This window comes from Thunnus albacares, chromosome 11 (assembly GCF_914725855.1).
Source record: "Thunnus albacares chromosome 11, fThuAlb1.1, whole genome shotgun sequence".
NCBI classification, from domain to species: Eukaryota; Metazoa; Chordata; class Actinopteri; order Scombriformes; family Scombridae; genus Thunnus; species Thunnus albacares.
The window spans coordinates 24,202,733-24,229,564 of record NC_058116.1 but is presented as its reverse complement, the minus strand read 5'-3'; the positions used below and the strand labels follow the sequence as shown (position 1 = coordinate 24,229,564).

At 40.8% G+C, this 26,832-nt stretch overlaps 2 protein-coding genes across 8 annotated transcripts; one reads left to right on the top strand and one right to left on the bottom strand.

Moving 5' to 3' along the window:
* map3k19 (mitogen-activated protein kinase kinase kinase 19) lies at positions 1 to 16,242 on the top strand. Of its 2 annotated transcripts, XM_044365271.1 has the most exons (17): positions 1 to 172; positions 654 to 881; positions 1,528 to 1,722; positions 2,727 to 2,887; positions 3,216 to 3,331; positions 4,445 to 4,614; positions 5,822 to 5,882; positions 7,225 to 7,312; positions 8,022 to 8,144; positions 8,772 to 8,926; positions 9,214 to 9,248; positions 9,358 to 11,751; positions 12,094 to 12,198; positions 13,009 to 13,247; positions 13,373 to 13,625; positions 13,720 to 13,928; positions 14,111 to 16,242. In XM_044365271.1, the coding sequence occupies exons 2-17, from the start codon at positions 681 to 683 to the stop codon at positions 14,241 to 14,243; spliced, it is 4,638 nt and encodes a 1,545-aa protein (XP_044221206.1). In that variant the 5' UTR covers positions 1 to 172; positions 654 to 680; the 3' UTR covers positions 14,244 to 16,242. The 2 variants fall into 2 exon arrangements, with proteins under 2 accessions (XP_044221206.1, XP_044221207.1); XM_044365272.1 differs by lacking the exons at positions 1 to 172; positions 654 to 881; positions 1,528 to 1,722; ... (2 more) ...; positions 4,445 to 4,614; positions 5,822 to 5,882 and adding an exon at positions 6,516 to 6,705.
* On the bottom strand, positions 15,785 to 26,012 carry ccnt2a (cyclin T2a). 6 transcript variants are annotated; one of them, XM_044365273.1, is made up of 10 exons: positions 25,806 to 26,010; positions 25,071 to 25,152; positions 24,826 to 24,954; positions 24,457 to 24,517; positions 22,900 to 22,962; positions 22,211 to 22,256; positions 19,119 to 19,282; positions 18,927 to 18,997; positions 16,984 to 18,325; positions 15,785 to 16,834 (listed from the first exon to the last, which is right to left on the bottom strand). In XM_044365273.1, exons 1-10 carry the CDS (start codon positions 25,961 to 25,963, stop codon positions 16,761 to 16,763), a joined length of 2,190 nt encoding a protein of 729 aa, XP_044221208.1. In that variant the 5' UTR covers positions 25,964 to 26,010; the 3' UTR covers positions 15,785 to 16,760. The 6 variants fall into 6 exon arrangements, 5 of the variants coding, with proteins under 5 accessions (XP_044221208.1, XP_044221213.1, XP_044221210.1 ...); XM_044365278.1 differs by lacking the exons at positions 25,071 to 25,152; positions 25,806 to 26,010 and having other exon boundaries at positions 24,826 to 24,981; XR_006405923.1 differs by lacking the exons at positions 15,785 to 16,834; positions 16,984 to 18,325 and having other exon boundaries at positions 18,926 to 18,997; positions 21,816 to 22,256; positions 25,806 to 26,012.
* Between the last annotated feature and the right edge of the window lie 820 nt (positions 26,013 to 26,832).

Genomic DNA, 26,832 nt, shown 5'->3' with positions numbered 1-26,832 from the left:
AACGTACAGCAGGAGGCGTGCAGGGGAAAAAAAAAAAAGAAGAAAGGAGAGGAAACACTAGAGTGAAGTGTCTGTTGAAAAGGATCTAAAGTTAAAGCTTGTCAAACGTTCACAGAAGGTTGGAGAAGACATATGGCTGGATTTGTGGATCAAATGAAATGACATCACCACAGTGAGTGAAGATAAATTCATGTTCAACATTGTTTTGCAGTTCATTGTTGTTAGTCTTATTCTAGAGCTGCTGACAATCACCGATGAGGAGTTAAACTATCAAACTGAATGTCCACAAAGTTCCTTCATATCTTCTAAAAGGCGGTTTTTAAAACTTCTTTACTGTTGTTGCTCTGTTAGTGTTGTCATACTTTAAACCGGAAGGAGTTCAGCTATTAAAGAATCATGTCTATTCTGCACACACACATACGTGGGCTCCTGCACACACACCCAAAAAAGCTCATTTAATGCATAATGATCTACACTATGGTGACTCACAACCATTAATAGAATAATGACATAATAATTCCTGTCACGCCCTCTGTGTGTCTCTGTGGGGACCAGAGGATCATTAGAGACTTGCATCACATCGCTAACATCACACAAACATACAGACTACCTAAGACTACTGAGCTGTTAGATCTTCGTCTCTTCTCTGACAGCGGTTCACACGGATCTGACAGGGAATCATGGAGAGAAATGAGAAAAGGCTGAAGAGCGTTGGTGAGATGCTGCAAAGAGAGCAGGAGGAGGAAAATGTGGGAGTTATGGTTGTGAGCCTGGGACAAGAGGTGGAGGATCAAGAGGAGCTGAAGATCTCCAACATTGAAGATGAGGAGGAACAAGGATGCAATCCTCTTATGCTCGCCTGTCATAAAGGCATGACTGAGGTAGGTTATGTATTTTATGTGTGTGTGTGTGAGAGAGAGAGAGAGAGAGAGCTTAGGATGGGGATGTGTTGTTTGTGAAATAATTGTTTAGCTTTATCTTTAACCTCGCTGTTGTTGTTCACTGGTAAATCCCTGCAGATGAGCGTGTTTGTCAGAGGTTGAGGTGTGTGGGTGGAGGGGGGGCAAAACAATTCTGCCACATGAGAGGTTGTATTTTTCCTGCCAAAAACAATAACATGTGTTTATGTGCATGTGAGATCCACGTCACCAGAATATATTGCTCTCTATGTAACTCCTCTGCATCCTCTCGGGGAGCCATTTTCAAAACAAGCATATGACTTACCGGTAATGTTGAAGGCCACGGGAGAGATGCTCCCCCCTCGAAGTTATATAAATCACAGTATCCTCAAAGTATCCTGCAAACATTGGAATACTTGTACTAAAGAGTACTAATAGTAAAAATGAACACAGTCATTTTATTGGCATATCCTTTATACTTTTACAAAGCCTTTTCCCCATAAATATATTTAATGTGGTGTAATTTAACTTACTTCTATGTTTAAATCTACTAAGTCTACATATGATAAGAGTGTAGTATTTTCCATTTTGTTTCATTTACTGTTCTTCTTTGCTGCATTATTCACAGGTGGTACAGCGGTTGTTGAGGAGCGGCTCTGATATGACCCTGTGTAACTGCAACCAGCAGACAGCGCTCCACCTAAGCCCCCCTGAGCTCCTGGGAAAAGTGTTGGGGTGGATGTCGAGGCCTCATCTGCACCCCCAGACACAACTGCTGCAGGCTGCCTGGCAGGGAGACCTGCACTCTTTACAGCACCTGTTGGTAAGGCTTTCCACAGTGACTGATGAGCCGAGACAGCAAAGTGCAACAACAAAGATTTTCTACCAACTGTGTGTTCTGTTTATATGTAGTTTATGGCAACCAATCAGATTTATTGATCAGATTTCAGCCATTACATTTACGGTTTAACATGGTTTCTCTAAAGCCTCCAAATGACAACAAACAGATTTTTCATTTGGACTCTTGACTGAAAATATACATAAACTCCTACAATTATTTTTAAAAACTGAATGTAATAATGGAATATAATAACAATGTTACCAACTTACTGGCTTTATGAAGTGGTTGTTTGGCAAAATTGGATCTGCCTTACTGAGTCATAATCATCAGCCCAAGCCAGCAAACTTCAATCTTATTGTGTCCTTGTGTGACTTTGTGTAACTGGAAATTTGATATTTATCATTATGTGGTTTTCTAAGAATGAATCTAAATTAAAAGCACATAGTTGAATAACAACTGAATGTACTGCTGTAGCTCTTGGACTTCTTTTAGGTGTTTAAATCATAGAGTAATGGTGATTTGAAGAATTTGTAATAAACATTAGCCAAATTAACTTCCACTAAACATTTTATAGAGCTTCTCTGAGTCAGAGTTTTAGATTAAATGTACAGTGGTAGTGAAATTCAGGCAGATAACTGCTGCTACTTTGTTATCAACAGCGTGATTATGCAGTAAGAGTGAACTGTCTGCAGCCAATAGTTTGGATGACAATTAATAGCTGAATTCATATTACTTCTGTCTATACAAAATGTTAAAATAAAACTCCATTAGAAATTAGTTAAAGTTAAACTACTGTGATAGAAAAACCCGAATTTCTAAATTAAACATGGTTATGCATCAAGCTGCTGGGTGTTGAAGGTTGAGTTGTCTGTGCATAAGTATGTGGGTGTGTTACTCAATATTAAGCACTGCAGTCAGTGTGTCATGTACTATTCATGTTTTAATATGTGTGTGTGTGTTTGTGTCTGTCTGCCCACATGTATCAGGCTCAGACAGACAAGGTGGATGTAAATATTCCTAACAGCGACGGTGTGACATCTGTGATGCTCGCTATCAGAGACATTGACCTGTTTGAGGGCATGGCGACCCTGTTGACATGGGAACACAGACCTGTGGAAGTGGTCAAGGAACTGCTGAGGCTCTCTGCGTAAGAAAAACACACATTCATGCATACATTAATAGGATATATACAGACAAGGAAATGCACGTACACAAACTTTTCTTTCTCTGCAGCAGTTGCCAGCTGTCTGTTTTGTTTTATTGTTTTTCCTTGTCGAAGGAACTTGACTTAAAATCCTAAAATACACAAAAAAAGTCTACTTAGTGCCACAACAAGGCTTGAAGTGCAAGCAAGTAATACATTTTTGCTTAGATTAACACACTAAAAGGAAATATATATGACAGAGGAACATATTTTTAAATGTGTTTTAAGTAGAAAAACATTTGTTCCATCTACCTTTCAACTTCTTGATCAGTGATCTGCGGGTTCGAGACCACAGTGACTGTTCTGCTCTCCACTATGCTGCTAACATCAACAGCCCTCTGAAGGAAGAGATCATTCATATGATGGTTGAGGCCCTAAGTCACAAAGGTACACACAGACACACGCGCGCGTATACACACACAGCATATGTAAATTAGCATTATTCAGAGGACTTAATTCAGCACATGTGATCTGCTTTGGGAAAAGGACAAGGATTATCCAGTTATTTCTCCGTTCTCATGTTTTTTTCACAATAATAAGAATAATCTGATTATGATTATGCAGTCAACAAAAAGTTTCTGTAAGATGAAAAGCACATTAGCCGCCACTGCAACACTTTTCTCAACCACCATCCATCTTTTGTGCTTTTCTGTACTGAATCACAAACAGCATATGCATGGTCTTCAAATAAAACAGAAATTGAGAGAAACAACATAATGTTAACACAGAATTGATGGGTTCCCTTGAATGCAACCTTCACTTAATCCGTTGTCAGTTTTTCTGTTAATTATCTTTGTTGTCGTTGCCTACATATTAGGCTGAATTAGCAAATGGAAGTGGTGTCACACTTCCTCATGTCATCTGTTTCACTTTGGTTACTGATTCATTGATCAGTTACTTATTAAACTGGGTGTCGAATGAGAATTAGACATGTAAAATATACGTGCACAAGTACACACCTCTAAATATATCCTCCTATTCACGATTATGTATGTATTTTCTCTCTTATACAGGCAAACACATAAAACACAGCATTCCACGTTCATTCATAATCCTGTTTTTCACAGTAAAACCTCTGCAGCTGGACTCAAAGCCTGCACTTATATGGGAGTTATGTATAAGAAAGGCTTGTTTGTATATGTGTGAGCCACCACAGTGCTAAGTGCATTCATGGGAGTGTGTGAGGCAGAGTTTGTATCAAGCATAGAAAAACAGAAACTAGTTGACGCATAGAGGACGGAGAAATAGAGATGAAAAAGCAGAGAAAGGTACAACAGACTTTTTTTTTTTTTTACTGCTTCTGACTTATTCCCCACCTTGTGTAAACAACTCAGAGTGCAGCGGTGTGGACCCTGTACACCCAAACGTGGATTTTAAGTTTTAAAATGCCTGACCTGCTCTGTTCTTAGCTGTCCCTACAGGGAGAAAGCATTTCATTTTTCCTTCCTTAGGTGTCAATACAAGCCAAAAAGACTTTAAATCATTTTTGTTTTTGTGCAGATGCAAGCTCAGTGTCACCCCTGGCTCTGGGCAAAGACTTGGACTCAGAGCTTGAAGATTTGGACCTAGAATTGGACCTTGAGAGTCTTTATACTGATCAGTCGACAGCAGTCTCCCCCACTCAGACACCAACCTATAACCACCGCTTTTTGCTGTACAGCCACACTGGGGTAAGTGACATTACATGTGTGGTAAACGCCAAACCACACTAGAGGAAAATGCTTGAAAATGTCATTTCTATATCAAGATGTCAAGGCTTGTCTGTTTTGTTCAGAGCTTTAGGAGAAAGGATGCTTGTATGCAGTAGTTGACTGAAGGCTCCAGATTTGCATCTGCATTTTGGTGCCATCAAATTAGCCTTCAAATCTCTTCAATGATTTGAATTTTGTTTTTTGACAGTTTTCAAACTGTTTAGTTACTTCCATATACCTAGAGTTCACACTGCATTGACTCCAGGAAGGAAGAGGAAAGGCTTTTAAATTGTTTTTGCGCTCAAGTGTGTGTGTGTGTGTGTTAGTGGACACACATGCTTGACTGACTGGTCTGGGTGGTTCACTGATCACTGGCACAAAGTGGCTGAGGCTCTCAAATAGCCACAATTAACAGACACACACACAGAAAAAACTAGCAGTCAGTGGTCACCAAGAAGACAAATATGTAGAAGCAGTAATTGGCTGTGTGTCTGTGTGTGTGTGTGTGTGTGTGTGTGTGTGAGAGAGAGAGAGAGAGAGAGAGAGAGAGAGAGAGAGAGAGAGAGAGAGAGAGAGAGAGCGTGGAGGAGGGGTGCTCTGTGTAGCTTAGTTGCCATACTATCATATTATGGGTGTCTCTAAAGAAGACAAGCAGGGCAGCTGGTTAGCTGGAGGGGAAGAGCAGGTGGTTTACAGGGAAAAGCTGTAGTATAGATAGACTAATGTATGTGTACATTTACAGTGCTAAAACTATAGCAGCAAACCTGATTACAAGAGTTTACATGGAATACATCCATACCAAATCATTATAATTGTCATATATATATATATATATATATATTCAATTAAATCTGGCAATTGTAAAATTAAATGCATGCCTTGTGGTTTGGTTTCATTTTTAAAAATCTCCCCTTGATGCTGCATTCTGGAGAAGCATTGAGAAAACATTTATTGAATAAAATGAAAATAAAGGGAATTAAACATGGGGGCATAATTTCCTCCAACTCAGAAATAGTGTTTTTGTAATATGCCCTGATAAAACTTCCTTAGATTCTTCAAAAAAAAAAAAAATTAAAATGAAAAAATTAACTGAATAACAAAGAAACTTAAATATCTGCATGATGTCTACTAGCCTCGGAAACATTCTTCAAGGGTTATAAGATTTGCTTACTTTTGGTCTTTCCAGGAAGTGCTAGAGTCTCCAGGGTGTCTTACTCAATCTGACCATCATAAAGGCTTCAGCCAAGGTATGGTTTTAATTAATTAATTTATTTTATTTGTGTCATGCCAAACATTTGACCTATTCCATATAGTTATTACAAAACACCACTATTTAACAAAACAAAGCATCTTCTGATAAAACATATACAGATGCATGTGGAAAAAGAGACACAAACAAAATGAAACAAAACACAAATCCCAAATGAACTAAGGACTCCTCAAGGACTCCTGGGGTTTCAGTGGAATAAGCTTTGGGCTGTTGATGTTTGAAACTTGAGTGATTTTTTTCTTTGTAGACTTGCGGGAACAAAAGTTGTGCCCTTGGTCCCAGAGGACAGAAGCGCTAAAGGAAACACAACAAGCATTAATCAGCAATAAAATACCTTCTGGTGTTTTATTTATTCCTAATGTGATGTATGTGTTTTGGATGCCAGCCAACTACTTTGAGTTTTTAAGCAGTGACAAAGAAATATACTGGTCAGCATCCCAAATAGGCCATCAGATCAAATCACCTTGTAAAGGGGAGGGGAGTGAGGGAGGCGTGACTGGGTGGGAGGAATGATGGTGGGAGGGAGGGGTCTCTCTCACTCACAATACCACCTCTCAGCTGAGAGAAACCTGCCCGCCCATTTTTTACCTCAGTCGCAACAGCATGGTTCAGACACACAGAGAGAGAAACTGAGAGAACATGAAAGATAAGTGGAAAAAAATAGATTTGTGTTACAGTGAGGGATGGAGATGTAGAAAATACAGAAAGCAAAGACAGAACTGAGGTATAATCATTAGGTTTTAAAGTAATTTAACATAGTCTTGATATGGGAGCAGAGTGGACCAACAGGCTCAAAAAAGGTAATGACTATTGTTTTCTCTATGATGAGTATCAGTATATTTTACATAAATATTGAATTGTTATAAGTACATGTATATTATGTATGGGACTTACTACAATTTTAGGGACCAAACACTGTTTGCTCTCCCTCATCTACAGTTATCAAGGCTCAGTCTGGTGTTATGATTTGAGTTTGAGATCTAGAAATACACCATGCACACAGCCTGTCAACTGACACAGGTAACATTGTTCTTAAATACTGATGGACTCGCAGACCACAAAACTGCTTCAGAAACCACTTTAATCAGTTTTCTTGTGGTGTTGTATACATTTTATTTATTTCTTTATTGATTACACAAGTTTGTTTTCAGTTTCAGTGATAGATTTTACCTTTCAAAACAAATATTTTGAACGTGGACAGCAATGTTTGGCATCTGTTAAGCCACAACTATGGGGTGTCTAATGGCGAACACTGGGAGAATACAATGGAAACAGGATTGTTGGGTGTAACTGTGTGTGTGTGTATGTGTTTGGAGCAGATAAGGGGATCCCCCTCTGTTTCCAAAACGCCATGGAAACACTGACAGACATCAGGCAAGCCTACCAGGACACAGGGAGGGGAAGCAGGTGGGTGAAATCTCACAATCTTTTGTCGTACACATACATTCTCATGTGTATGAATGAGTATCAGTGTAGCTATTAAGAAACAATAATTTAGAAGATGGTGGTACAGAGCTGACACATGTGAACACATCAACATCTGTTCATACGTAACTACAAACACACAAACATATGTGCGTACGGTTAACACCCCATCCCCCCCCAACACACAGTCACTTGTATACACAGTACACACTGCCTGGGCTAGTCAACAACTGCTTCTTACTTTTACACCAACAGTAGAATAGTGTCCTCTCCGGTTACACTCACAGACCTGTATGCAGACACCTGCCACTGTGTCCAGAGGACAACCTGTTCTACCCGAACAGGATACAAACAGAGACACAGGGGGAGAAAGGGGTTTGGTGAATCAGCCCATTGTCCGTTACGTGGAACTCTCACCACTGAATCAAGTCCAAGGAGAATAAAGGTCTTTGAGCAGGTCTCTAATTTCATAGCACTAGCTTCCAGAAATACAGATAAATGGGAGGAAAATGAGGCTTGTGGCTTCATGTTCACTTCAGCACAAGGCAATATAACTCGTCCGAACCTCTTTCTTGTTGTTGTAACACTGTTAATGAGACAACAAGCTTCCCTAAGTATGTGTACTCTCTTCTTCTTTAAGACAAGATTAACCGTATAAGTCTTCTGTGTTTCCCTGTCTTCTCATTATCAGAGGAGGTCTGTCTTTGCCGAGCCTAAGCCACAGCAGCAGACGCTGGAGCCATTTGGATCCTCCTCCGTCATCTGGCTTGCTGACTATGAGGAGCCCCTGCCTGCCTGTACCCCCTACACACAGGTATATACTGTAGCTGGACTCCGCTATAGGCTTTTATGAGTCCTGCCTTAAACATGCTTTTTGTGTTTTAGCAAAGAGAAATTATTTAGGAAAGACCAATAAATAGCAGATTCTGACACTACTTGTCACTGTCACACTTAAAGATGGAGCAGTGATAAATACTGCCATGTGGTTGGTGGAAATTAAACATCAAATGAAACAGACTGAAAGAGGAATGTGGTTTTTCATTCAGTCTTGATCTATGCCACACTGAGTCCTTGATACTTGCAGCAGTCCTTCTTGATTCTCTTTCATTTAATAAAATGACAACACAGATGTCTGAATAACCCTGAACCACATTCTGTGGACCAGAGCCAAGATTTCAAGCTTAACATATTATAACTGTTTTTGCAACCTTTTTCTTTGACATGACTCCCAGCCCCCACCTCTCCCAAGTAATTATTAAACTATTAATATTTGATCAACAATATAAAAGCAGCTATATTTTATGCATTTAGTGCTATGTGGCAATGAAAATCGTACTTATTCATATACAGATTTCTTCACTTTTGTGTATTCACAAAACACAATACATCTATGACTCTTACACAAAATCCTTAAATTCTCATTCTAATTTTTCCCTCACAGACAGAGAACAAGAAGTGTGGTTGCTGCATCCCCATCCTCCTCAGGCCTGCTGTCTGTGGCTGAGCCCAGCAAACTCAGCCAATCAGCCCCCAGCATCTTGGAACCATTACCGTGTTCAAACACAATGATCCAGGCCAGGGCACACATCCAGAACCGTATGTACTGTATATATATATATATATATATATATATATATATATATATACAGCTAAAAATGTACAGACCTTAATAAAAGATCATAATTGTTATTATATCTTAGACTCATTTAGGATCAGAGGGGGAGTAAAGTTTTATTTCCATCTTATATCAAAGAACATGGTACATTATAATATGAAATAGCCTATAAATAAAACCAATGTGGCATGAATATTTAATACTGGCTTAATGTATTTGATACTTCTGTGTATGTCATTTTAAATTTATATCCTCTGTCTGTCTGCAGGTCTGGGTTCTCATGAAACTACTAATGAGAAAAAGGTGGGTTTAAACCAAAAAACATCCTTTTATTAAGTTCAGCTATTTGTCTTTTCACATATTACATTCTTTATACTAAATTACAAGTTGCTGTCAATGTCATTGTCTGCAGTTGTCACGGGGTCTCTTGCCGGCTCTGCGTCCCAATGCCGTTCCCCGGACACCCAAACTCTTGGCACCGCTGGACGGCAGGCCTAGAGACAGTGCTGCTCTGCCAGTACTAAAGCATCGTGTTCCCCTAAAGCCTATTAGCCAGAGCCCTCTTTGCTCCAGGACCCGGCTGAGGAGAGAGAGGTTGTCCTGGGGCAGCCCACGTATTGGCCCTCTCACCACTAAGTGTGGCAGTGAGGAGAGCGGGTCCAGTAGCAGCAGCCAGAGTTCCATCGATCTGGAGGATGAGGTTGAGGAAGATGAGAAGGATCTACACGAAAGAGCTTCAGAAGACAGCCCTCTGAAGTTCATCGGGGACAGGTTTTTGAAGCATTCGAAAGATGTGAGCCACACTGAGGCAGACGCTGACTGTGAGGTTGGAAAGACGGGGCATTGTTTTAAAGTTCAGTCAAAGATCGGTCATATAAGACCAATCCACAGATCAGCACATATCCAGAATAGAGAGCCTATCAATCATACAAATGATTCCCCCAGCACTGAAGAAGCTATAAACTCACACTGTGATGAGAAAGCCAACAATATTAATGGTACAAAAGAGCCAGTTGACCGTCAGTCTTTTATAAAATGTATCTATGCAAAACAAGAACATACTATGAATCATACTAAAGACACTGTGAACAATGAAATACCTATCACATCAAAGTCAGAAAAGGAGGAAAAGAACAATGTGGCCTGCACTGAGATTGGCCATGAAATTATATTTAATATGAATAATGACCAGGGTGATGCTAGTGGATGCTCTGAAGGGAATTACAGAAAAGAACTGCAGCATGTAAAACAGGCAGAGAAAACAATGGCGGATTCAATTGCCAATAAAACTACAGCAGCACATGATCCAAAGGTAGATAACCCAATCCTTTGTAGTGCTGAGGGTGTAAAGTTAAATACTAGGGCTGCTTTGGGGAAAACTGTATTCTGTACTTCAACTGTGAACCTTGCAAAGTCAGACATGGATCCTAAGAGAGGTGAGATGATGGTGAAAGTCTTAAAGCCTGTCTGGAACAAGGGGAGAGGAACCAGCATTAACTGTGAACTAAGAGCTAATACTCAAACCAACCAGTCCTTCAACATACTAGCACACAAAGATCGAAGCGTCTTAAATAGGAATAAGTCCAAAAACAATCTGAAGTACTCCTCACTTTCCACACAAGTCAAAGATAAAACCAGGAAAAGCCCTGAGCTAATTATTAGCAGAGAGGCCACAATCACTTCAGTGAAATCAAAGCTTAAATCTGTTAAGGCTGCTCATCCTAACTCTGACACCCCATCACCACAAAAGAAGGTTATTGATTGTCCACAGAGCAAAAGAGCAAATCCTGACAAGATGAAGAACAACAGAGCACAACAGCACCCAACAGTAAAGGAGCTGAAGAGCATCCGGCAGTTGAAGAGACCCGGTGTAGCGGTGACACCAAGGTCTAAATCTGCTGTGGACTTCATCACATACAAAGACATGTTTCAGCAGATCCAGAGTGGGGATGAAGGACCAGCTATCTATGAGATGTTTGCTGGTCCTATCTATGATAATCTTCGAGTTTCCAGCTCCTGTGAGAAAACAAAGGACAGACAAGTGCAATCTGCTCCGTCTAGAAAGACACAACAGAACAGCCATAAAGTCAAACACAGACCGTTGAAACAAACACAGAGTAAGCTGAGGAGAAGCCCCGGGGAGAGTATGATGGTTTCAGCTAAAAGCAAAGCAAAACCTGCGTCCTACAGGGTGAAACCTCACCTCGCACCTGTATCAAAGAAGGGCCTATACAAAAGGGAGAATGTTCCTAAACTAGAGGCTGAGGTAGTTCTCAGTAAGGATGGCGAGATTTGTCGTAACAGTGCTCAAGAAAAGGCTGATGGTCATATGTTATCTACCATAGAGGAGGCTCTTTCTAGATATGGGTCTGAAACATTAAAATCTAATGATAAAACATTGACCATGCCTATAACTTCCTATCATGCTGACAATTATAGTCGCATGCACATGGATATGCAAGAAACAACAGTAAATTCAGCAGACATCAAAACTCAGACAGGAAACCCTAACCAACCGGTTCATGAACCCGTGTTTCGTCAAAGCCCCCAACAGCTGAACATCGACACTTGGACGTCTTCTAACAGCAGCCTCCACACCATTATGTCACCAGTTTATCAGAGGTTTCTGGATGAGGTGGGAGATGGACCACTCACAGATGACCTGCTGCAATGTCTGGCTGAGGAGCTGATCTCATTGGATGAGAGAGATGGATCCACAGGTCCATGTCCTGAAAACCTGGAGCTGAGCAAAAATGAGTCCAAAACAGAAGACAATCCTGTACTGGGGAGACATGTGTATCCTGAGGTAAACATGATAGCAAAGTGTTTATTTGAAAAACTCACTTTCTCATCATTACACCTACCTAATGAATGATATAATATGGCCGTGATAAGACAGATTTGTAACTCTGCATGCTAATGTCTCTATTCTGTAAATCATGTTTTTTCATATGATTACAAAACATACATCATCCATACAAAAATGCATACCATGTCAACTGACATATCCTGAGAAACCAAAACAATCATAATTGTCCTAACATGACAATTAAATTCTAACATGATTCTGAATTTTTCAGTACATGTACGTGTTCACCCTGCATGTTATCACTAATTACAACCCTTCGTTCTGTGTTTTTATTTGCAGGTTCCTTCTACAGACAGTGCTGCACTGCTTGGCTCTGGGTTGGTTGTAGATGACACCATCTCATGGACAAAGGGTGAAGTACTCGGCAGGGGAGCCTATGGGACGGCAAGTATTCTAATTTAGACTAATAAATGAATGTACTGGCAGCAAATATGCTAATAAAACATTTAAGATGAAGAAATTATTTCTAGATATGCATCTATTGGTAACGCTTTATTAAACAGGTTTCTTACTTTGCAGGTATTTAACAATTAATTTTTAGGACATTACACAGAAAGGGTGGTGCAATTTGGTAACATTTTAAGAAAAAACAAAAGCGTTGAATTTTTGTTAATGTGCAAAAATTACATTAGCATATTAGGATGTTTCTTACAGTATTTTATTTAAATTCTCAGGCTAATATGTAGTTTGACACACACAAATAAACACTGAAAACTGAAAAACATTTTTGTCTGGTAAATAATGGTTAAAAGTCTATTTTATTAAGAATTTTGGTAAATTAACAACTATGTATGAACCCAAATATAGGGAGTTTGTACTTACCAACTAAATCAATTTGCACCACAATTTTTGTAAATTGTCCAAAACAACAATCATTGAAAACCTGCAAATTACGAGTGTGATGATGTGCAGGAAATTAGAGAACCTGTAAAATAAAGCGTTACTCACTTTTTTTTATCACGAACTAATGTTGGGCCATACAAGGCCATTAGTGAGTGCTGTTCTGTAGGTCTGTTGACTATCAGAAGTCCTGCTGGTTAAACCTTTCTTGAGACTTAGGAGAACCCTCACACCTGCTTAGTTACATGAAATTTTGTTATGTACTCCTACAACTATGCACTGTAGACTCAAAGCATATAAAGCAACAGGCGTAGATGCTCGACTAACCCTGGCAAACTGCTGCCTTCTTACCAGGTGTACTGTGGCCTGACCAGCCAGGGTCAGCTGATAGCCGTGAAGCAGGTGAACTTACACGCCTCTGACCCGGAGGCTGCAAAGAGGGAATACAGTCGTCTGCAGGGGGAAGTGGAACTCCTTAAAACCCTTAGACACACCAACATTGTGGGCTTCCTGGGGACGTCACTCTATCAACACGTGGTTTCTATCTTCATGGAGTACATCCCCGGAGGATCCATCGCCAGCATCCTCCACAGGTTAGCTTGATTCGAAATAAGTCAACCACTTACCCACGTGAATCTGTTCAGAGGAATTAAGCTGTAGCAATGCCTCATTTGTGACAAAATATAACAAAAATTGTCCCCTTTTTTCCGCCCCTTAGATTTGGTCCTCTGCCCGAGCGTGTTCTGGCTCTGTACACCCATCAAATCCTGGAAGGAGTGGCCTACCTTCACTTGAACAGGGTGATTCATCGTGATCTGAAAGGAAACAATGTCATGCTGATGCCCACTGGTATCATCAAACTCATAGACTTTGGTTGTGCACGCCGCCTCAGCTGCCTAAACCACACTGCAAGCAACAGTGGAGACCTGCTCAAGTCTGTCCATGGCACACCTTACTGGATGGCACCAGAGGTAGATATAGAGTTCATTTTGGGGGTCTTGTCATCTGTTTGTTTGACTGGTTGACTGAAGTTTTCTATTCTGACCTTTATCATTGTTTCCTCAGGTTATAAATGAGACAGGGTATGGCAGGAAGTCAGATATATGGAGTGTGGGTTGCACAGTGTTTGAGATGGCCACAGGGAAACCACCACTGGCACACATGGACAAGATGGCTGCCTTGTTCTATATTGGGGCTCAAAGAGGGTTGATGCCCTCCTTACCGGACACGTTCTCAGACAGCGCCAAGGACTTTGTAAAAATCTGCTTGACAGGGTGAGACCTTTTTTCCTGTTCAGTTCAAGCTCAAATGTCTCTTCTCTTGTTTAATATACAGTTAATTCCTTTAACATACTCACTTTCCCTTTAAATCTATACCTATTGATGAAAAAAAAATGCTTCTAATGTGAACATGGAGGTAGGTTTCCTAATTTTTATTGATTTTCTCTTAACTCCAGTGACCAGAGACTACGGCCATCTGTGGGACAGCTGCTGAAGCACTCATTCATCCCCAAACATGAGACTGGAGTGAAGTCTTGGGAAACACAGAAAAAGAGTTGTTGTAGTCACCCAGATGGGCTGTGTGGTTAACAGGAGTTCCACCATGAGGGACTCAGTTCAAAGGGACATTTAATGACTTAATCTAGACTGCTGACTCCAAACACAAAGTATTCTTCTGTGACCCTCCGTGACCCTAGTGATACAGCAGTAGTGTCCATGACGCTTCTGAACACAACACAAAGTAAATCAAGGGTGTAAAAAATTAACATGAGAAGCACTTTAATATATTTCACCTGGTACATTAATATAACCTGCAAAATTAGGAAATAGATGCCAGATTTTATACTAACTTTGGGTATTTTCTGTCGTGATTTGTGCCAATCATATTTTTTTTATTTCTATAGTGTCACTCCAGGTCTTCGTCCTGTGTAATATATGTGTTTTGGTAAGATCTGCTCCTATTGCAGCACACATCAATCTCAATTAAGGGCAATTGCTTATGTTTATCTACATGTTTCAGTGCTGAGAATGTGAACTACTTCCTTTTGGCGTCAACTGACATGTTGCTGAGAGGGATCAGTGTGTTAAATCATGTTTAGAAGACACACAGCTGATGACATTTTTTCCCATTACTAGGTTATTGCAGAGCAACATCTCTTCATATTCAAATTAGCACATCTGTTAGTTTCTTTACTGTTAGAATCTAGCAAGAAGGATACATGCATAATAAAATGACAGCAACAATCAGAATTTATACTGTCAGGGTAGTAACATCTTTGAGGTTTATTTTTAATAATAAGAGGGGGAAAAAAAGGATGTTAAGGGTGGCTTATGCTTTTGTCCACAACTGCTGTTATTCTGACTGCCCAAATGTGAAATCAGGGTACAAAGAAACCAGCCTCACTAAGCATTTTGCACACTAAAAAATAAATGAGTAACCCAATCAAGGACAGAGTGGACTGGGTCATGTCAAGATTTTTAGAACAATATAGTTTAATGTAGGTAATTGATGTAAAGATGTGTTAGGTCAAGAACATGGTTGTAAACGTAAATTCAACTAACTGGACGAGGATGTGAGTGAAACAAGACCTATCAGGGATGTCAACACTGCGGATACTTCCAACATATCCAGCAGGTCATCTTGCATATGGCCTATTAGTCACTGTTCTGAGAACTCTTGTTGTGATTGGAACTGAGGGAACAAGTGTTTCTTTTTTTTTTTCTGAATAGTACCCTGTTAATGATTGATTGAATACTTACGTGTATCCCCTTTCCAAGCTATGAAACTATGTCCAATGCACTTCAAAGTAAAAAGGGTTATGTAAACTTTTAATAGCACACTACTACCGTCTTTGTCAGGTTTCTGTTTTCTTTTTGAGGCACAACCTTTGGCATTCTGCTTAAGGTCTACTTAGAGGTCCAAAAAAAACAAAACAAAACAAAAAAAACAATTTTTGGTGAAAATCATATCGTTATGATGTGTTGAGTAGGTTTTGGATGTGCCCATGTTGCTGAGGGCATCAACTGACGTTTCCTGTGATGGAAAAGTTCAGTGCAGCACCCTCTGTAGGAAGGCTGTAAGAAGCACACACCACTGGAATGCTGCAATCATTCACCCATGATGATGCCCATATGTTGATCAACAAAATAAGTACTTTATAGGTTTTATAGTTATCTTGTTATACTTACAAGCAGCTCCAAACCTGAGTAGTCATGGTATAGCTTTTTTTTTCTTTAAACATACAAAAACGTATGTACATTTATCTCCACTTTCTGTAAACAGCAAGTGTGTTCTCCTTTTAAATCCCTTTGATGATTGAAACATGCAAATCTTACGCACAGTACTTAAGTATAAAAAAGAAATCAAGACAAGAAAGTAATTGAGGAGATGAAACTTTACACCTAAAAAAAAAAAAAAAAAAAATTAAAAAAAAATAAAAATGCATCCATCAACAGTGCTAAATGGAATGCCAGCAAACATAACTTTAACTCATCTCCATCTGGCCACTGGCTTCCTCCATACAATCGCGGAAATGTGATTCAATTTTTGAAAAAAAAAAAAATTTAAAAAAAAAAAAAAATAGAGGAAGAAACTGAAGAAAGACATGGAATATGCACTATATCCCCATGTCTTTTATAGTACTTGTAATACTTATGTTTTCTCATATGGAGATCTGAAATACAGGGAAGGACTTCCCTTCGATGTAAATACACACTCATTCCCTCCCCACCACACACACGCACGCACGCACACACACAAACACACACGCACGCACACGAACACACATTCCTAGACCCATTTGAGGAGAAAGGAGAACCAAGCAGCAATTTGACACCAACAGAAAGATGGGACTGAGCATCACAGCCCACAGGTCTGACAGTCAGGAAGCATAATTTTTCACCTTTCTTGTCTCTCAGAAACTGAGAAGTCCAACAATACATTTCATTTTTTGCAGTTTTTCTGCCTTTCAGTAAAGGGTTTATCATCACATAAAGAGTTATTTTCCTAGGGCACTTAACAGGGAGGTGAGCATAGTCTTTAGTTTCAACTGTGGGTAGTTTGTTGCCATTTCCATGTGATGGCCATGGCTGCAGAGTGTGGTGGACTCAGTGTCTCTGCTCTCCCACTTCATGTGGCGATTCACTAGGAGGAAGGTACTGCTGAGAGGTCCGCAGCCCACCTGGGTGTGACAGGAGGGGAGGAGGAGAAACAAGAATAAGGAAGAGGAAGAGGGGGGAGGGAGGTTAGCCATAGAGCTGCAAGCCAGATGAGACACACTGCAGTACAGGAGAGGAGGAGGAAAAAAGGGGGAAGAAAAAGATGAGATACCTGCAGCACCAGTGCCACCCTTGGAGATTTTGCTCAGTTTGGAGCTAGAAGTGGAGGATGAGGAGGGAGGGTGGTGGTTGTGGCTGGCCTCGGCGTATGCCCTCTTACGCGATGAGGATGAAGACAAAGAGGTGGATCCGGGATGACCGAGCGTCGTCACTTCCATGCTGACCAGTCCTGCAGGACCCCGCGGCAGGCTTCCCCCGCCACCTGGCCCCTCTGGTCCTCCTCGTCCGTTTCCACTGTGTGTGTGGGGGTGACTGTGCTTGTGATGGCGGTGAAGGTTGTGATCCGCTCCACGATGCTGTTTGTCCTTGCTCACCAGCGGGCTGGAATGTTTATTCTTGTTGTTTGCTGCCATGCCTTCGTCTGATGAGCTGTGGCGCTCAGATGATGAAACCTTTATCTTCATCTTAAGCTCATCTTTGCCTGATGGTCCACTTTTATCTAGCTGGGAGCTGCCGCCAGACCCAGGGACAGCCAGGCGGACTTTTAGTGAGCCTTTGTCCCGTTTGTCACTGTGATGACGTCTATCTTGCCCTGAAGCTGAGGAAGGAACTTTACTTTTCATTGGGGAGGCAGTGGTACTGCCAGCACCACCGTGGACATGCAGGGACACTTGGTAGGGCTGTGAATGTTTTCTATGGTCTACTTGGCTCATAGAGGATGGTGCATAGGTAGAAGAGGAGGAAGACGATAGATCCACCCTCACATCGCTCTCCATTACTCCATGCTGCTCCTGCCTGCGTTTCTGCCCAGAGACAGCCAGCTCTGCAGCATGTTTCTCTCTGTATTTATCAAGAGACAGTTTCTGAGCTGGAGAAGGTTGTGGCAGAGGAGGCTGAGCTGGTGGAGGGTAGGCAGACTGAGGTGGTGGCGGATGCTTGCCTACTCCGCTCCCACCAGCTCCTTTTTGTTCCTGTTTGACGGGGTTGAAGTCTACTGTTTTCTCAGTTCTGTACACCGGTGGATGCTGAAGCAATGAGGAAGCGGAGGTCTGCAAGGACAGTGTCTGCTCTTGATGAGGGATGCTGAGGGGTTCCGTTTTTATACAGGTGGAAGAGTACCCTGCTTGGCTCTGGTTGCCCTGGGGCCACTCGCTGTGGCTGGCTGGATTGTATGTGCCAGCCATGGCGTCCAGAGATAGAGATGCACCTCCAGACTGGCCAGGCATTGGGACAGTGAAGGTGGCGGCCGCTTTGGAAAAACTTGGGTTTGAGGATGGGACTCCGAGGAGCGAGGCATCACCAAGGGAATGGTCTTGGAGCATGGAAGGCCCGGCAAAGGAATTATCTGCCAACTGGTTGCCCTCAGACTTGGGCTTTTTGGCAGCTTGTGTTGCCTAGAGGGGAGAAAGAGGATATTTGTGAGGCTGTGAAGAGTCTGGTTTCAGTTAGCAGTAAGCTCCCTGGGCAGTGGCAGTGGGACAGATAATCATTTCTCTTACAACATCAAATCCTGTTTGAATTAATATATGCGATATTAACACTGGCACCAATATTGACATATGGTTCTTTCTCCATACTGAGGTGTAACATTTATGGTTCCTTTACTACAGACTTGAACTGTCTTCAAAACTGGATCCTGACATGTGAGATTTTGCTTGTTTAAAAAAAAGATGCTGCTTTGGTACCAACATCTACTTTAATCACAGTTGTCTATAAAATTCTGTGAAACTGAAAGCATTTCATAATGCAAGAAAAATTTGTTTTAGAGAAAAATAACAAAACATTTCTGCCTTTTTCTTTCTTTTTTCATTTGGATAATGTGGCATTTTAATTTTGGATGTGCCCACTCAAAGATTAACAGCTGTTTTTTTTTATTGTTATTGTTTTGACGTCGACACTGGCACTATATGAGCATGAGCAAAACAAGCGCTGATAAAAAAAAGGTTTGTTACAGGCTAGTCTGTGCATAAAGAGCAGAGCAGCGATGTATCTTACCCTCCAGTTGCGTATTCTCTTTAACCGACTGGGCGTCTTCTCCAGAATCTGCAGAAACTCGTGGGTCAACTCTATAAAACATGAATGCGGTCATCAAACACCCTCATAGGAAGAACATTAAGATATAAGAAATCGCCACAAGGTTGAGTTATTCACTGTAACAGCTTATGGCAAGGTAAAATTCAAACTCACCATCAAGCAGCTCAAGTGTGACAGAGCTGTCCACATACTCCCACCAGTGTTTGCCATCAGTGGAAACTGGGATCTCCCAGTTGGACCACTTGCATGCCAGGTGGATGCACACGCAGGCGATCACCGTGGGCTTGTACTGGAGGCAGAAGGTAGTGAGGTGTAGACTGTGTAGTGTGTGTGAGGGTATGCGCAAGAGGTGTGCGTGCGTGTGTGCGTGCGTGCGTAAGTGGATGTGTCACATATTTTGGATATGGGAATGTGAGTGAGTTGATTCAGGCCAGGCGTGGTCAGGATTGGTCCCACATGTGGAGAAAAGAGAAAGAAAAACACAAGAGGGAGCAGACAGATTTAATTCACTGTTAGCAAAGATTGGGGGAAAAAAAAAACAGAATTGTTTAAAAGAGAAGCTATTTGCTTTTGTTGATACAATAAACTCTGTTTGACCATGTATCGTGTGTCTTTCACGTCAAACACAATTCACACTTGGGCCAATTACAGGTGACATTCTCTACCAAATTTATGATTCAGGTATTGTAAGGACACCATTCCCATAAAATATTCAGTTGTATCATGACACAGCGATTCATCTTTTGAGGAACTTTGCTGGTTTAAATGGGTGGGACATACAAACAAAATTGAGGAACATCATGTGGGGCCGGGAGCAGAAGCTAAGTGTGGTCTGCCCATTGTGAAACGCACTGAACCCTGAGGCCACTTGTGACACTTGCATCATGGTACGGTTTCCTCATGAGGAGCTGCTCAGTTTCACTTTCTGCATTAAGAAGGACAAACGCAGTGGGTGCTCCAGATCCGTGAATATGACTCGGCATCAGTGCTGCCGGTGTTAGGGGTACGTGAAATATATGCCGTCAATATTGAGAGATTTTCGTTAACTGAATATCATACCTAATCTGACCACTGCCTCATGGGTAAATCAGCATTTAATGTGTCTAACATGTACCAGTGCGGTTCTGCACCAGTGGAATTGATTAGACAGTACAACAGGTTCATATCACATCACAAATAACAAATAAAAAGAGACAAATGCTACCATCCAAGTATTCACAGCTGAAATATCAACACCAACTGCTACTAAAACATTTCAAAATTACCACTGAAAGATTGGGTCAGTTGTTATTAGGAAGAACAGGTCAACCTTGGGTCAACCTGAGGTAAACATAATATAACTGTCTGTGGTGCAATATTCTGAATGCAAGGTTCACTTATTTTGCTTTTAGCTTCCGACTGTATGCCAGGGTTTTACCTAGGTTGGTGGTTGGCTCTGTGTATGTGTGTGTGTGTGTGTGTGTGTGTGTGTGTGTGTGTGTGAGCTGAGCCCCGCCCTCGGTCAAAGACTGCAAAGAGCAGAGGAGAGGACAGAGAAGCTAACGCAACCATAAATGACAACAAAACACGAGAGATCTCTCAGCATGTTTTTTTCTGTTCATTCGGCTTCGGCGCTGTGAATAAACGCTTAGGCGCTACACCTAAAGCTTCATTTATATGCCCGAGCGGACACGTACACAGACAGCTGCGGACACCAAGGACGAGTGGTTGTTCTGTTTATACTACCTTGTTGGGTCCACTCGGAGGACGCGTTCCACACGTGTGCAGTAGATCACCGTCTACAGGAACACAGCGTTTTGACCCGCAATTTGTTGCGTCACGCAGACCCTCACGGACGCGGAAAATAACATTTCAGCTTAAGTGTTATAAAAGTAGGGAAAAACCCTGTATGCCGTCACCTCTAGAGAAGTGAACCTTGCATTTAGAACAGATGTGTGCTCCCAAGGTCAAGAATGAATCTCCACAGTCAGATAATCTAAATCTGGTAAATAACAGTAAGCGCTGAAGTTGTTCCCTGTTTGCTGAAGTTTGGTGCCACCGAATCAAAGATTCTGAAGGAAAGCCTTGTCCATGTTATGGCTAGATCAAAGTGTTCTGTGATTTTACTATCACTATGTTTCAGCATGCAGCTTTAGAAAAGCCAACTAGCGAAAAATTGGCAGCACTGCATTTTAAAACATATTTGGTAAAGGCTGGATGGTAACCTTGTACTGTGAGACAAGTACAATGTCTGGAGTGTGCTCTGTCAGATTGCAGCAGCCTTAAGCAAAGCTAGCAGTTAAAGCAAATATTTGAAAGGATTTGGCTAATGACTACATTTCAAATAATTTCATATTATACATCTAAAATATTTTAAAAACATGGGTGATGCGTGTCACCGTGATTAAATTAAAATAAATCAATCTCAAAAATCAAACATCCAGACATTGTCAACTGATCTGAAGTAGCTGAAGACAAAGTTAACTACATTAATACCAATTCCTTATGGCTACTTTAAACAAACCCTTTAAGGACCCAGTTTTCAGACTAAAAGACATGTCAAGGAGGACATTAAGTCCTCACTTTAGAATTAATCATGATCACCAAATTCATTTTGATCCAAACCCAAGAGATACTCAATAGCTTAGTGATACGCTTAATATTCTAACACTGCAGGTCCTTAATGGGTCACGATTACGTTTTTCTTGTAACATCTTTTACATTTATGAAAAATATTGAACAGCTAGAAAAAAATATGCATTTAAAAAGACAAGCATACTGCAAAAAGGTGACAAATATTTGAGGAGATAATGCATTTTGAACAAATGGATATGAAAGAGAGAATTTTAAAAATGAATTTGCGGTACTTACCGGAAGGACCTCTACGAGAAATGTTTACATCTCTGATATCTTTAGCTGCTATTCAGGCTACCAAAGTGTCTTTCTTTTAGAATTATGCACTTTTTCGCAACCGAACAAACATGTGGGTTTCAAGCGCACCACTACACTTCACATCTTGCATTCAACCCATCTGTGCCAACACGTGGTCCCTTGTACAATACACCGCACTGCGACTGGGGCCGGTAACGCTACAAGCCACCCTGTCCCGCTCCCTTTGAACAAGGGAGGGGAGCTGAGGGGAGGAGGCAAGCGTCCCAACAACCACCAGCGCAAGTAGGGCCCGTTGGACACTGAAAGGGTACCCTGCATTACAGGAAGCTATGGTGTGCAGTCAAAGTGCAACAAAGGAGGGGCAGGATAACAACCTGTTGGTAGCCATGAAATAGGAAGTCTGTGCCAGATCCTTGCTTGCTGTAAGAGAGAGAGAAAGAGAAAGATATGGAAGGAAAAAAAGGATTAGCGTTGCTGCAAACCAAAAGCATTTTTATCATTAGGACAAGAACTGCATGTTTAGTTTATTTTCAATGCGCTTATTAAGCCAAGGCCAAGACTGAAGACAACACATTAAATGTTGCTGCATTATGAAATTTAATGTAGGACAGATTTTTATAAATTAAGCCTGTCAGTAGAGCTGGGAGATAATTTTGTATTACTGACGAATAACTTGTAGTGTTACTGTATCACAATCATATTATGTTTTACAAATATTCAGTTTAGCTAATTAATAATTCCAAGTAAATTCAAACTTAAAAGAGGAGTAACACATCGAAAACATGTGATATACAGAATAAGATGGCAAAATCCGGGTCACAACATTTAGCAATAAAAAAAATAGATGTATACAATTCAGTCTGGGACTTGGCTCAATGAGCCTCAGTACATGTTTTTTATGTGCTATATCATATAATGAACTCAAAAGATCATCAAAAAGAACAAAAGGTGTGTGTTCAAGTAAACATTAAATCATGAGGATTTTTCACCCCCCTCCCCACCCACATCTGAGGTGGGACAGACAAGAGCAGAGGGCACAAAGAGCAAAGAAGGAAGCCTCTACCTCGCACTAGCTGGGAACATTTCACCACATCAGTGTGTGGGTGATCAATAGTAATTTCAAAGCCTGGAACAAAATACATGACAGGTGAGTTCAACACAGACACAGTTGGGAGGTGACATGTCATTTTATGATTAAACAAACAGATCTATCACTCAATTTTACGACTATCCATTCAGATTCTAGTAGGTATTTACACTCCGGTTTATCAGGAACACCTAGATGAAACTAATGCAGTATAACCGCTACTATCTAATCTCCATCGAGAGTGTGCTGGCGTACTGTCTGTCCTCTGTGTGGTATGCCATCTGCTCAGCAGCGGACAGGAGAGCCCTTCAGAGGGTCATCGGAAGATTATCGTCTGCTCACTGCCCTCTTTGGGGCACTTATTCAATGCTGAAAGACCTATCCCACCCTGGACATCATTTGTTTGACCTGCTGCCCTCTGGTAGATGCTTCACGTCCATCAAATCACGGACAAACAGACTTAAGGACAGCTTCTACCACAGAGTCATATGAGAGCTGGACACTGTCTGTCTGTGACTGTCAGTACTACAATACTAACAATTACATTTATAGAACACTGCACAGATGTCTACATGCCAACTGCGCATTTATATGTATATATTCCTAACTGCGCTACTTGTATATAGGGCCACTGCAATCTAGGAAATGTGCAATATCTCAGTTGCAAATAATTATATTTTATTGTCTTGTTTTCTACGTTACAGCAAATATATATATTTTAAATATATTTAACTAGTTTGAACTCTTTTCTAATTTTAATTGCTGTTTGTTATATGTGGCTACTCAATTTTGTTGTACCCCGCGCAATGACAATAAAGGAATTCTATTGGAAAGAAACGCCTCTCAGTATAAATCAATACACTTCCAACAGCACCAGAAACTACAGCCTCCTAATTGGCCATAAATTACACACAATCCATCTAAAACAAACTACCTAAAGACGGAATATTATAGCCTTCATAGAGAGATGATATAATTGAGGACTGCTGTATTATACTGCAATAGGTTTATCTAGGTGTACCCAATAAACTGGCAAGTGAGTGTATATGTTAAATAGGGATAGTGGAACTTGATCTTGGTCGGGCAGTTCATTTATGTGCGTTCTAAATTAAGTGCAATCAAATCAGCTCTAACCACTTTCACTCTGGATGGCAGGCATTTCTCAGTATTGCATGTAATCAATACATGAGCACAAATTGTTGTGGCCATAAAGTTAAAATGAATACGAGATCAAATTTGCAAGATATTCCAGTGAATAATTCCATAAAGCCTAATCAATAATATGTTTCATGACTAATGTCACCATCAAGAGAATGACATGTCACCTTAACATGACTTATTGAAAATATCTCACAATATACCCATACAGCAGCTGATAAAACATTCCACTCAACAGGCTGTGATGAATAAATTCAACAGTGATCAATAGCACTACTCCCTTACTGATAATGATAAGCCAATGATAATGATTATGATAAACAAAGCGCTCGCTCTCTCTCTCGCAAGTCATCCACTCCCGTCACCACTACTTACCCAGGGTCTGCAGCACTATGGATTCAAGTATCACCAGCTCTTGAGCTTGCTGGAGGTATGCCTGAAGTTTGATAGACAGTCATTACATAACAATTGTAATGAGTCTATTAATCTTACCTAACAACTGATTTCAAATGGCCAAAACTCCAAACAGAGAGGCTCATTTCACTATTAATGTAAGTGTTGGTAGGTGTAGGTCTGTGTTACACACCAACAGCAGGCCAGAGCCGGAAAAATAAGCCCGTTGTACAGGGCATGGCACAGCCAGTTATACATAGGGAAACCATGACCAATGAGCGAACTGGAAAGACAGATGTGGAAAGGGAAAAAACTTACAACCATACAATGTGTGCAACTACCCGAACTTACATTACTTTTTGTGTCTAGAGGCGATTCTTGGGGATTCAGGCAGGCATGTGCAACTTTGATCACATGTTCGAGTTTCCGAGGTTGCTCTTCCACTTTTGCGGCCAAGAATAAGGTGGTTGGAGATATTGTCTGTATAGAAGCATCGACACATTTAAATACAGACCCAAACTAAGCAATGTACTATCTGTCACAGTCACCCCAACAGGTTACGGATCCATTGTAGTGTTATGTAAAAGAATACTTACATTCCTGTGGAATTTGGTGAAAGAGTGGTGCATATAAAATCTATGCATGTAAACAATAGCTGTATTTATTGTTAATTGGGAGCTGGAGGGTGTGTCAAGGAACATTTTGAATTGGATGAAGTGAACAATTTAGCTATATTCTATTATACCACGCCACACCTCATTATGCAGTTTTTTACACATTAAAAAGGACTGTTCACAATGGGCAAGGACAGTGAGAGTAAAGAAACGTGTTTAGTTGCGCTCACGACACGATTTATCAAGCCAGGTGACTTAGCTTAACTACTGCTGCGTCGAAATAGCAAGAAAAATGTCAAATGACAGGATTCTACACCATCTTACGCGGTCTAATGGAGCATGTCGTTGTTTGACAAACTAAGCTTTATCGGGAAGAGAGAGTGAGACATTTTTATTAGTTGACAATCGGCTGGAACTGCTGCAAACTCGCTTTAAGGCCTTTTCGCCGTCGACCCTAAGCTAGCTGGTTAGCATGCTACATTAGCGCGTGGCTAAACATGAATCTAATGACATTGAGATTCCAGATTATGATTATTACAGTATGGCCATGTTGCACTCAAATTCGAAAATAAAACCATTAAAATCGAAAAGTCACGAATCTTGCTCCCTAAACCTCAGCATGCAGTTTAAAATGAGCTAACGGTGTCGGGCCCGTAACCCCGGTTAGCGCCATGTCTCACTTACTGACCGAGGGAGACGTTTGTTTACAAAGGATACACGTTGAGTCTCTGACCCATGTCTTGGATCAGATTCGCCGCTTGTTGTCGGTAGGACAGCTCCCGGTCTGGTTCTACTCCAAATCGGCGGGACGGTGTGTTTTCGAGTTGCTCCCGGGTGAAAAACCATTTCGACGAGGATCCCCGGCACGCCGCCATTGCTCTCCAACGTTCACTTTGGGCATCGAGAAAGCGGATGTGACGTTTTGGTGTCGCACAGGAAAACCACTTCTTCATGCGGCTGTTAAGCGTATCCATGGAGATATAGAGCTTCATATGTGAATATATCCAAATAAATCAGATAAACTTGTGCCGTTTTATCATAATAATAATAATAATAATAATAATAATAATAATAATAATAATAATAATAATAATAATAATAATAATAATAATATTTTGTACCGCACATTTAGTGATAGTGAAACTCAAACTGCTACAGTATTATTGACATAGAACACACAACAAATTATAATATTAAGAGTAAAGATGAAAAAGGTTTTTAGGCCATATTTTTAAGGGTCTGTGCTGCCCTCACATGGTTAGGAAGGCTGTTCAACAAGTGTGGTGCAGCAGAGCAGAAGGCTCATGTTAGGAGATGGCACTTCACTATGAATTCAATTTATTCACAGTTTTAACATTACATTTAGCGTTGGTCCATTTGCAGGACTAATATTAGATAGCCACAGTTACAATGAACTAAATCAAGTCCATGCAACTTAAATAACAGAGAATATCATTTACTTCTCTTATCCAGTTTTCGTATTTCTTTGTGTGTACATCTGAAGCAGGTAAATAAAGGAGTTTAATTTTCAATTCTCCAACAAGAGGGTAGGAGGTCTTTTCCACACAGAACAAGTCATTATTCATAATTGTGTTTGTGTTTCATTTATCTTGTATCTGCATTTTAACTGGATATTGTGCTCACTTATTTGTAGTGTGTGACAGTTGTATTCATCTGTTTAAGTTGTTTGTATTTATTGTTGTAAGAATGTTTATGCTGCTCTCTTGGCCAGGTCACTCTTGAC

Excerpts from the sequence above, each read along its gene's own strand:
- map3k19 (XM_044365271.1), top strand. The coding sequence starts at position 681 with ATGGAGAGAAATGAGAAAAGGCTGAAGAGCGTTGGTGAGATGCTGCAA. Across the intron at positions 882-1,527 it reads GTCATAAAGGCATGACTGAG|GTGGTACAGCGGTTGTTGAG; the intron begins GTAGGTTATGTA and ends CATTATTCACAG. Across the intron at positions 13,929-14,110 it reads GTAAAAATCTGCTTGACAGG|TGACCAGAGACTACGGCCAT; the intron begins GTGAGACCTTTT and ends TCTTAACTCCAG.
- ccnt2a (XM_044365273.1), bottom strand. The coding sequence starts at position 25,963 with ATGGCGGCGTGCCGGGGATCCTCGTCGAAATGGTTTTTCACCCGGGAG. Across the intron at positions 25,153-25,805 it reads ATGGGTCAGAGACTCAACGT|CTCCCAATTAACAATAAATA; the intron begins GTATCCTTTGTA and ends CACACCCTCCAG. Across the intron at positions 24,518-24,825 it reads CTCTAGACACAAAAAGTAAT|GCATACCTCCAGCAAGCTCA; the intron begins GTAAGTTCGGGT and ends ATCAAACTTCAG.